The 12,477-nt window shown below is 36.8% G+C and overlaps 1 protein-coding gene across 8 annotated transcripts in view; it reads right to left on the reverse strand.

The window, feature by feature from the left end:
* The window catches only part of DIAPH2 (diaphanous related formin 2), an 835,399-nt gene that overhangs the window by 332,520 nt on the left and 490,402 nt on the right, over window positions 1-12,477 (reverse strand). The window contains exon 24 of one of the 8 annotated variants that reach the window (XM_043492693.1): window positions 9,658-9,940. The exons of the other annotated variants lie outside the window; for them this stretch is intronic. Coding sequence (XP_043348628.1) covers window positions 9,924-9,940 — 17 coding nt within the window. The 3' untranslated portion in view covers window positions 9,658-9,923. Of the gene's footprint in view, window positions 1-9,657; window positions 9,941-12,477 lie in introns of those variants that run through there. 8 annotated transcript variants of the gene reach the window in all.

Below are 12,477 nucleotides of genomic sequence, written 5' to 3' on the forward strand. Positions count from 1 at the left end.
AACAATTCAGTGAAAAGATCATGTGAAATATAAAGTCACACTTGCCACATACTACTAACCCACACTTGCTTAATGATCTCTATTTTTCTCAAGACTGATCATAGAACAAAGGATTTTTCCCAAAAGATCCCACAGCCATCAGCTACTTCATTAATGAATCAAACACAATGATGAACACTAGGAGGAAAAACTGTGCTATAAATAGCCAAACACATTGGAAACAGAGTGGTCATATACTGATATTAATATTTTCTTACTGAAAAATAACTTCATGGAGACAACAGCAGAAATACCTATGCATTATTTTAGTACTTCACTTATTGGCACTGTTGATTACAAAGATTAAGTATTCTTGTCACAATATAATTTTCTCTTCTTTATGTCATACATGCACAAATAATTCATAACTACCTTACTTTTTAAACAGATGATTGTTTAGTGACTTATTTATTCTTGTGAGTGCCTGGAATATGTGGAAGGTCATAAACCTATACTATAGTATTACTATTTATATATATGTATAAATAGTATAGTATATATAAATAGTAATACTATTTCCCCATGTTATTTCTCCCCCCAACCCCACCCCCCACTGTTGCTCAGATATTCTTGTTAACTGCTGGAATTAGCCTACCTTGCTTGTCACCATGAAAGGTTTTCCTCCTTCACCCCCCCGCTGCCTGCTGCTGGTGATGGCTTATCTTAAGTGATCACTCTCCTTACAGTGTGTATGATAAACCCATTGTTTCATGTTCTCTGTGTGTGTATATAAATCTCCCCTCTGTTTTTTCCACCAAATGCATCCGATGAAGTGAGCTGTAGCTCAGGAAAGCTTATGCTCTAATAAATTTTTTAGTCTCTAAGGTGCCACAAGTACTCCTTTTCTTTTTTCAATGGAAGTAGGAAGCCATCTGAGAGAGAGAGACCATCCTGCTGTGCGGGAACGGGGGGGCACCCAGATCCCTGACCCCACCACACCCCTGGACAATGAGTTCTCAAAGTTTTCACAGGTCTTTGTCTTTTCTTTCTGGTATCTGAGCTTTTAATGTGTACTTGGGTCATGTTTGCAAGCTTTTCTCTGCAACCCATGATGTCTAGAAACTTACTTTTAAAAAAAAGGCTGATATTTCCATAAGTTCAACTTTATATTGAAACAATAGCACTAACTATATTGCTTTTTCTATTGTAACATATTATAACCATAAAACTTAGTAAAAACATATCCAATGAGAAATATTAGAGTACATTATCAATAGCCAGTAACTGTGTTCAATTTAAAAAAAATACAGCCAATATTCAAGAATAAAAACCATATTGAAAAATAAGATGAAAAAAAGAAAAGAAAATCTGAATAGTGAAATCAGATAAACCATGGAATAGACCCCCAAAACAGATGAAAGAAGCCCCACTACTTGAATTATTGAAATTGTACCAGACAAATCACTAACGTACACACCTAAATGGTCACAGAATCATAGACGATTAGGGTTGGAAGAGACCTCAGGAGGTCATCTAGTCCAAACCCCTGCTCAAAGCAGGACTAACACCAACTAAATCATCCCAGCCAAGGCTTTGTCAAGCTGGGTCTAAAACCTCTAAGGATGGAGATTCCACCACCTCCCTAGGTAACCCATTCCAGTGCTTCACTACCCTCCTAGTGAAATAGTTTTTCCTAATATCCAACCTAGACCTCCCCCACTGCAACTTGAGACCATTGCTTCTTGTTCTGTCATCTGCCACCACTGAGAACAGCCTAGCTCTATCCTCTTTGAAACCCCGCATCAGCTATTTGAAGACTGCTATCAAATCCCCCTCACTCTTCTCTTCTGCAGACTAAATAACCCCAGTTCCCTCAGCCTCTCCTCGTAAGTAGTCATGTGCCCCAGCCCCATAATCATATTTTTGCCCTCCGCTGGACTCTCTACAATTTGTCCACATCCCTTTTGTAGTGGGGGGATCAAAACTGGACACAATACTCCAGGTGTGGCTTCACCAATGCTGAATAGAGGGGAATAATCACTTCCCTTGATCTGCTGGCAATGCTCCTACTAATACAGCCCAATATGCTGTTGGCCTTTCTTGGCAACGAGGGCACACTGCTGACTCATATCCAGCTTCTCGTCCACTGTAACCCCCAGGTCCTTTTCTGCAGAACAGCTGCTTAGCTAGTTGGTTTCCAGCCTGTCGCGGTACATGGGATTCTTCCTTCCTAAGTGCAGGTCTCTGCACTTGTCCTTGTTGAACCCCATCGGATTTATTTTGGCCCAATCCTCCAGTTTGTCTAGGTCATTCTGGACCCTATCCCTACCCTCCAGCATATCTACCTCTCCCCCAAGCTTAGTGTAAATAGTGATGTTTTCTATCTCTAACTTATATGATTATATGACAAAAACATATCTAACTCCAGACAGCTTTATTAAATTAGTTCTCAATCTTCTTCCATATTGTGACCAACCAAGGCTTCCTGTTCCAGAATAGTGGGGATCACCCTCCCATTTAGCAATATGAGAAGGCTGGGCGGTTGAGATACATGCACCTTTTGTGTCCTCAGGTTGAGTAAACTACAGTGTCTTGCATGCATGTGTCTGTGTTTGGAGTCGTATAACTAGGCTTGGCAGAATTCAATTTTCTATTTTTATAACTAGAATTTTTTAAGATTATTATTGATTGATTTAAATTTCACAGATATGTAAAATTATGAGGCTTTAATTAACCATTTTTATTTTTTTTATTTATATTTTCACAGTTGAACAAAATTATGAGGCCATCAACATAAGGTGTCAAAACATACACAGTAAATAACTTTAAATCAAACTCTAGTAAGTGCTCAAGCAGAATTTTTCTTACTCTATAAATTTTGATTATCGTAGAGGGAAATTTTTTTCATCAGTTTCTGTATGTATGGTGAGATCAACAATTACTGACATTTATCAATAAAAATCTAATCCTTCCAAGTCTACCTATAACTGATGGTATTTATGAGGCGGAGAGATTAAGTTCTGTTCCAAAAACAAAATCTCTCCCAGGCTAAGGTCTTTTAAAGAAGAGTAAATATCTGTAAGTAAGTTTTGTTATATGTGGGGGGGGGAAGGGGAGGGGGCAATGGCACATGGTTTTCCATGATAGGGAGTAATGGTATAATCATCTTGTTTGATTAGTATTCCCTTTATACAGAGACTATCGCAAAAAGTCAATGCTCTGTTCATCATACATAATTAAATTTGTAACTAATGAAATGATGATTTTGTTTATTATTTATTACAAATAGAGATCTGCAGTCACTTAACATGATGCATGGTATCATTTCAACTTGGAAGGTGATCTCTTTTTTCCCCTCTTTTGACTATTCTACCTATATTATTTCTTCCCTTGTCATTAGAAATCCTTATCACTTATTTAATTTGAAGAAAACAGTGATTCAGAGTATGTGTGAACAAAGGTTCAATAAATGTTTAGCAGGCTACTTTAATCTTCATAAATGCTAGAAACAGTTAATTTCATGTTAATGTCAAGTGCCAGCCAGAGTGGGAAAGTGTTTGAAAGTAAGCCAGCCTGAGCATTCCGTTACACACTATATCCACTGCAATACAGTCCCATTATTAGCAAGTTTGTCATTGAATCCAGGGACATGCTAATAATTTTGTCTAAGAAAAATCACATCAGACCAAGAATTTTTTTCTAACAGAGGGTGAATGTAGACATTCTGACTAGATACATTTTCTTTTACACAATAAAAATTCAAAAGCTCTGTAAACTTTCCTGTTTTTAATGAAAAGCAAAGTTTGTCATGCCTGAGTGCCATATTAGTTGATGCAAAGCAAAGATTCTGAAGTATGAGAGCTAATAACAGTATTTAGATGGCTTTGATAAGTAAAGGCAAATTGATGTAAAATGAGTGAATTAGCTTAGTTGTAAGTCTGGATGGTATTGAGACTAACTCCATGCACTGAGAATATTTTAATGGTAATTTACTTCTTAACCCTTAGGGAAAGTAAAAAATAGAAGTCTTCTTAAAAGAGCTTGATGAACAGCTCAGGGGAAAAAAACAAAACAAAACAAAAAAAACCCCTCAGTTTGTAGGAATGCAAATTTGATCTGCACTACTAAAGTTTGGATTCTGAAAAACTGCTGCTGTTTAACATATTTCCATTTAATATCCTGTAATTATTCTTGTATATCCCAGTGCCAAACTGAAGCAAACAGGTGTGCCCTCAGCAGAAATAGTACATCATATTCCTTCCTGCCTTGAGGCAAACACCAAGGTTTTTGGAAAAGGTAAACTTTATAAAAACTGGGAACTTTTTAGATTTATTCATTCAACTCATGAAAAGGTCAGACTTGAGTGAGATTATAACTAATATCCACATATAAGGTCAGTAGTAAGCATGATATCTATGTAACTCCATAGAAAATATTACAGCTGGTTGACCTACAGATGTTTTCAAGCCTTAATCAAAGTGAAACCAGACAAACTCATCCACCTGAGATTCTGGTAAAGGTATTTGTTGCTTTAGCAGAATCACTAATAGCAGAGTTGAAGTGTACAAGCATAGGGCATGGCTTCAGGTTTTATATTCCAGATGAGCTCTTCTGGACTTTTAATTGATCTACAACAGCTCCTAGGATTTTTATATTATATCCTCCTTGGAGGAAGATTAAACTACAGTCAACTAATGTCAATTTACTTCTGAATGAGAACATACACACTGAGTTTTAACACACTTAAGGCCACATCTACACTATGGGGACTATAAGGGCAAAGGTACGATACCATAGCTACGCTGGCATAACTGCAAGGTATAGACAGCCTCCAGAGATGGAAGGGGCTCTTCTGTCACTCTCAGAACACCAACTCCCAGAGTGACGATAGCTACGTCAACACGTTTCTTCTGTGGACTAGCTATGTCTATACTCCGGGTTAGGTCAGCACAGCTATGGTGACAGGGGTGTGGGGTTCTCACACCCCTGAGCTAAATTAACCTAAATTTTAAGCATAGATCAGGCTTACTTCACAACTTGAGTTGATTTGTCTCAACTTTCCTAAGTATATCTGTGTAGAGAAGCCATCAGCGACTGAACTAACATCCCCACCTAATTTTATTACTCATCCTTTTTTGTTAACTTGTTGACAAAAGTGACTCATTTTCAATACCTGACCCAAGTTCATTTTTTCTTCCAGAAAAATCATCTCCTGTCAATATTATACATCAGTCATTTCATTTGTGTAAATTCTAAGTAGTATTATAAAAGCCATCTTATTATTTTGACAATGATAATATGCACCATTTTTACCACTGCAAGCCACATCTGGGAAACAAAGGAGAAAGGCCATATCTGTCTGATTTTTAATTATTTTTCTTTAAAGCTTTTAGAATCTAGATTTCTTGTTGTCAAAATGCACCAATACAAAAACTGCTACTGAAAAATACGACAACTAGTGCTTTTAACTGTAATTTCAAAAAGGCAGAATCAAGTAATAGATTGTCTTTTGAACTCTCTTTACCACTTCATTTGCTTTTTAAGCCTTTCTAAAACCAAGATATTAAATACATCAGACTTTGGTGTTTTTACATGATTTCTTACCCAATACATTGAGTACAAAGAAAAATGTAGCTTAAAAATAGGATGGCAAGTACTACTGATTATAGTACTATTAAGTTAAGCAGTTATGGGTTATCCCCCAAAGCTAAAAAAACAATAATTACTTCTGTAGGTAGAAAGGAGAAATGGAAAACAAAGCAAAAAGCAAACAAAAACACAAAGGGCTTTGTAAAACACAGATACTTTTTTATGCTGATCCACTGTGTGAGAGATTTTAATCTCTCGACCCCATGGGACTACTGCAGCAAAACAATATTTCAGTTTGTCAAAGATAAAATGAACTATGCATTGATTTCACTGTTCTGTCTGTTCACTTTGTCAGCAGGGACAGAGCACAATTTTAAGATAAGAGTGCTTCATAACAAGTCCAACTCTGAGCAGCTCCTAGCCTCATCAGAGTTTAATGAAACATTCAATCTAAGAAATAAATTAACTGACAATCTGGGATCATGTTTAATGAAGCGGGTATCTGTGGAAGCTCTTGATAGTGATAGCCTTTTTATAATCTATGCAGAATAAGGCAGGAGACTTTTATCAATCATCTGGGACAAAATGGCACCCTGTGGAATAGAAACTGTTGAACCTTGGAAACTCATGATCTCAATCATGACCCAGAACGAGCTTCTAGTCTTCTTGACACCACAAATGCTTACACATCTTACAAAGGCTAAGGCTAATTTCATGTATCATTGTCTTATTGCTATCTGAATAATATAGTATTTTTATACAGATTTCGAAAATACGTACAGATTAAAACAAAAAAACAAGCAAACAAAAACCTAAACTGGAAAACTGTAACAAGGCAGATACAATACTTTCAAAATCTAGAAACAGGAAAAGCCTGAATTAAAAGAAAAACAAAACAAAGAACAACCCATGACAAGAACTATGATTTTTTTTTAATTTCACACAAATTATGGTGATTGCAGAGTAGGATAGGGAGATTTCACTTAAATATCATGCACCAAAAACTTGTGACAAATTGCATTGAAAAGGGTGTATCATTAGCGTATGATGTAGTGAAATGAAACCACTGCCCACTTGGTCTGAAGGACAAGACATTACAAACAGTGGCAAAACATGTACTATAAGCATCAATCTTAGCCTTTCTTGAGCTCACGGAGACACATTAACACCTAATCTCCTAAAACCAAGTCAATGTGTTAATGTAAGTGAAATAGAAATATGTGAAAATAATTGTACTTAAGACCATCATTTACAGTGGTTTCACAGAATAGGTCTCCTTGCCTATTACATACTGGAAAATTACATCCTGGGAATGGTCCAAGAATTAAGGAACCATACACATGTTCTAGGCTGGGACTAGGTTACAGAGACAATTAACTTAGCTCACTATTTAGCTATAACCTTATGTCTTTCAAAAAGAGGCACAATATTTTGGCTCAGGGCTGATTTAGAAGTGTGACAGAATCCTAATTTCTTGATCTGTGTGGTTTTATTAAAGCTAAATATATTTTGATACAATTAAATAGCATTTCAACTACTTTTATCTTGACATATTTGCCACACACTTTCACTGGATATTTGCTAACACCAGACTTGCATAGGTTTGTATAATTGCAAATGAACACCAACATGCTTTCATGTAAAATTGCTACTGAAGAAACTGACACATTCTATGTTTAGTGGTATGAACAGTGAAGGAAAAATCACAATCTACATGGGACCTAAGTCTTTATTTAAAACTTACATGGGGGAACCCATCCTCAACAACACACACTTTCATGGACTTTATGTTGAAAAGGAATTTATGCTTACTAGCAGCTTTCTTCCATCCTCAAATTCAGGTATTTTGACAATTTGAAAACCTAGTTCCTTTTTCAAAAATATAAAATTGATTTAAATGTATATTTATGATTTATTAAAAGAAAGTGTTGTATGCAGAACTGGTTAGCCAAATGGACCAATGAGACACAGAATTATTCACCAACAAGTCCAAAATTCAAACCTGCCAAATAAGTATGACAAAAAGACAAAATGTTGATAGTCTATACCTCAGTCTAGCCCCAGAAAACCTACTCATACAGGGGGGGAAAACCCACCAAAACCCACAAAATGAGATCACAACTGATCAAGGCAATAGTCATCTTTGTTAGCAGCATTAGTAGGGGGATGGATAGAGTAAGAGGGCACAGAGACCTAACCATGGTATCTGTGTTACACCTGGTGATCCCTCCAAAACAGTTGAGACACTTTAATAGGGAAATATGTTTACACTGTTCCATCATGCTTTACCTCTAATCTGTAGATTAATAGAAGTTTCCATATGCATGGCTCTCAAAATGTCTCTTTCACAAGACCAAGGTTCACTCAAAAAACAATATAGAGTTGAATAGGTACATTTTTCTCAATGATCTCTGAGTGAAAGTCCTTCACAAGATAGAAATTTTATCATTATATGTCCTGGGTAGCTAGGCTAAAAGTAAAAGCAACATCACTTCAGTAAATTTCATGAAAGATTAGTAAAGAGACAGTAATAACCACACTGTAGTTGAGACAGATTTTTTAAGCACCCTGCTTTTTAATAGATTTACATCATACCATGATGAAATCTGCAATACTACAAAATCTACAAAAAAAAGTTCATTCTTTAATACAACAGTGAACTGAAAAAAATCCTTCTAATTTGTTTTATGACTGAATAAATGAGCTGGAATTGCTTATTAAGGAGACATGTCAGGTCTTCTATTTTGGAAATAAAATATCCATGATCATGTGTTGTTCATGCGTAAATCTACTCTACAGGTATGAATTCTGTTTCTTGTATTTTAAAATAAAATAATGACAATTTGGTGATAGCTCATTTCAGAACCACCTTGTTAGAAAAATGGAACTTCGTACTGCTTATGGCTATAGTCCGTCTTTCAGACACTACTGCATTTTGACTTTAAACATTGCACACCCTCACCTCCAACCCCCACTTCGGCAGGAGCTTGAGACCTGTCTGCTGCAACTCTTCTGCACACTGTATTTTCTACTGCATGCATCTGATTAAGTGAGCTGTACCTCATGAAACCTTATGCTCAAATAAATTTTAGAGTAGCAGCCGTGTTAGTCTGTATTCACAAAAAGAAAAGGAGTACTTGTGGCACCTTAGAGACTAAAAAATTTATTTGAGCATAAGATTTGTGAGCTACAGCTCACTTCATCAGATGCACGAGTTTTTTCATGAAGTTGATAGATTTCCACTCCATACGGCTAAATTCAGTGCCTTGCATAATGACAGGTTTCAGAGTAGCAGCCGTGTTAGTCTGTATTCACAAAAAGAAAAGGAGTACTCGTGGCACCTTAGAGACTAACAAATTTATTGAGCATAAGTTTCACGAAAGCTTATGCTCAAATAAATTTGTTAGTCTCTAAGGTGCCTCAAATAAATTCGTTAGTCTCTAAGGTGCCACAAGTACTCCTTTTCTTTTTTACAGAGGATACCGGATACTTTCACCTGCCATTGAAGTGCTCTTCTCTGCAACCAACCAGCTCCGTCTCCATTTTCTCTGCACCCCTTCTCTGTGGCTAAAACCCACTCCCTACAGAGTCATTCTGCTATTGTGATTTGTCTCCGTCCCTGTGTAGAGGAACACATACTATGTGTATATATACTACATACACATTACAATAAATTTATATATATACACATACACACGTATGTTTCTGTGTATTTATACAACCGCACACTATACACAGAGAAAGAAAAACACGTATATATACGGGCAAGCTTCCAATGTGCTACTTCTCTCATGGTTTCAGAATTTCTATGCTTTTTGAAAGGTAACAGCTTTCTGGTCTTTTCAATTTGCTGAAGTGAGAACCATACTCCCAGAGGTGTAAAGAATCGTAGACAACCTTTCAGAATCATTTAAAGCCAGCATTCAAGAGAAGGAGAAGGGGCTGTTATACAGCGTTTTCACATTGGTGTTTCCTCCTAACTCTGTTTTTAAAGAACTCTATTAGCCCAAGGGATTAAGGGAGTTGAAAACTGGTTTAGACTTCTATTGCTACGTGAGTTGGTTTAGCTGCCTCAATCTTGTATTTCCTAGCTGAACAGAAGCACATCAAGGCCACCTAGATTGCCCTCCAGCTCCATCCTATGATCCTTATACTGCAGTGAGATACTCAACATTCATACCATATACAATAATCTCCATTGTCTTTTCAGAGAAAGAAATGTTCTTCAGATGATTCACATAAACCTGACACTCTCACCATAGCTCATTGCTATAAAGCCATCTAAGTGATGCAGACATAATTGGCTTGCTTCAAAATTCTGAATAGCCTTTAGATCACCTAACATTTCACACAAATTAGAAGACAGTCAGGACTGGAAAACAAGAAAAAAAAACAAAGAATGGGAAACAAAAACAAAATAATTTACACGATTTGTACAACTGTCAGAACAGGTCTCTTTAAAAAAAAGAATATTTTGCTCTCTGACCCACATTCATTACTTTAATATTAAGCTATAAACAAAGAAATAATTTAGACTTAGTTTAAATATGAAGAAATTGTCAATAGTTGCTCATGTGTTATATTAAAATTCATAATGCACAAAAACTATTTTACCATTATAAATAATATTGCTTTTAGTGACTGAAAATGAAAAGTAGCTGAGATGAAAAAGAACTTATTTATTCTGTTAATTATATGTTTAAAATGAATGTATAAAGAAAAAAATTGAAGATAAACAAACAGGCCACCTAATCCATTACCCAGCCAGTACAAGACAGCAAGCTAGCTGGCCATTTGCTCTTCAGATGAGTGAGAGATATGGGTAAGAAACAGGTTTCAGAGTAGCAGCCGTGTTAGTCTGTATTCTCAAAAAGAAAAGGAGTACTTGTGGCACCTTAGAGACTAACAAATTTATTAGAGCATAAGCTTTCGTGAAGTGAGCTGTAGCTCACGAAAGCTTATGCTCTAATAAATTTGTTAGTCTCTAAGGTGCCACAAGTACTCCTTTTCTTTTTGGGTAAGAAACAATTATCATAGTTACACAAGAAGCTAATATAATGCACACACCTCCTGGGTGTGGTGTTCTGTCCCATTTAGTGGCACTGAGACCACTTAGAGAGAGAGACGGAGTCTGTTCTACAGCCTTAGCTAACAAGCAGTTGGTTTTTAGCTCATGCAGTAGAGGCTCATGCACTAAGCTCGAGGTCCCAGGCTTGATCCCGCCCGCCAATGACTGGGGTCGATCGGTGTTACAGTAAGATCACAATCACTGAACATTATATTGTACATTCCATACTTCAAATATGAACACAACTGTATCCAGTGACAGCAGCCTGATTTGTAACATCATTCAGCATGTTGCACATAACACAGAGTACCACTGAAGCACAGATATACCATCCATTGTATATTTTATAGTGGAATATAGTACCTCTTTATAACTACCTTAATGAAAACCAGAAACACATTGCAAAGCCAAGCAGAACTACTGCATTTTGCAGCTGACTCAGGATCTCAGGACTTGTTTAGGTGATAAAAATTCAATACTGTATGAAATAGATCTATAATTTAGCAGGGATGATATCAAATGTATTTCTTTCATACCAAACTGTGTTTCTCAGCTGACTCACGAATTAGCTGTCTCATGACAGCTTTTAACAAGAGAGAGAGAGAAAGAGAGAGACCAAAGTAAAGTGATAACTACCAAATATTGCTATGTTGATTATTAATTATTATTATTTGTATTGTCATAGTACCTAGAACTCCCATTCATGAACCTGCACCCCATTGTGCAACGTGGATTACAAACAGAGAAATTAGTGAAACAATGTGATTTCTATTAAGTATAGCTAAAGATTCAAGGGTCTCTTAATAAAGCATTTTTATCCTTTAATATCGCTTAAATATTTGACATCTTTTTAAAGATCTCAGTATAAAGATTAGTTAATGATAACACTGCAAAACAGTTGTGCTGAGCACAGTCTAGATTCCATAAAGTCATATATAATAAAATTTAGTCCTCAAGAATATTAGACCAATCAATCTATATCAAAAGCTGTTTGTTTGCTGTATCTTAGCAATTCTATTTTGGAATTTGCCAACAACAAAATATGAATGAAAATTTGCTTTCATAGACTGAAATTCTCCCCAACTTTCTTCTCCACTGTCCCCTAATTAAGACGGCAGAACAGTAACAGACATTTTGATGGGGTGTGTGTGTGTGAGGGAAAAGACACCATGAATTGCTGATCTGAATGGGGCATGAGCAGCTGTCAATGTGGTTATGCATGTACATTGTTTATAAGCGTTACTCAAAAAATGTAGTTACCTAATGCCAGGCCTGGAATATCCAATGTGGACTGCACTAGGTGCACTTGCACAGGGCCCCCAACTTGGGGGGGGGGGAGAGACTACAAAGCTCCTCCTCCAGCAAATAAAAAAACCTCCAACCCAGGTCTAGGAAGGGATGGAGTGGGAAATTGCACAGCCTGAATACTGTGGCCAGTCAATGGGCCGGAGGGAGGAGCTGGGGCAGCCCTGAAGGACAGGCGCTGCTGCGGGGTGAGTTGCAGCATGGGCTCACTTTCCAATCCCAAGGACTTCCTACCTACCTCCCATCCCCAAGTTATGGAAGGTGGGGAGTGGGGCAATTGTTGGAGTGCACAGTGCCCCAAAATTCTTGAATCTGGCCCTGCCTAATGTTCTTGTGTTTAAGGTATTCACAAGGGCATTAAGGTAGTTTCAGAAATTTCAACATTACAAGTTGTGGAAACTGAAAGAATGATAAAAACAACAAGGAGTACTTGTAAAAAGAAAAGGAGTACTTGTGGCACCTTAGAGACTAAAATTTATTAGAGCATAAGCTTTCGTGAGCTACAGCTCACTTCATCGGATGCATTTGGTGGAAAA

The sequence above is a fragment of the Dermochelys coriacea genome, chromosome 9, assembly GCF_009764565.3.
Source record: "Dermochelys coriacea isolate rDerCor1 chromosome 9, rDerCor1.pri.v4, whole genome shotgun sequence".
In the NCBI taxonomy this organism is placed as follows: Eukaryota; Metazoa; Chordata; order Testudines; family Dermochelyidae; genus Dermochelys; species Dermochelys coriacea.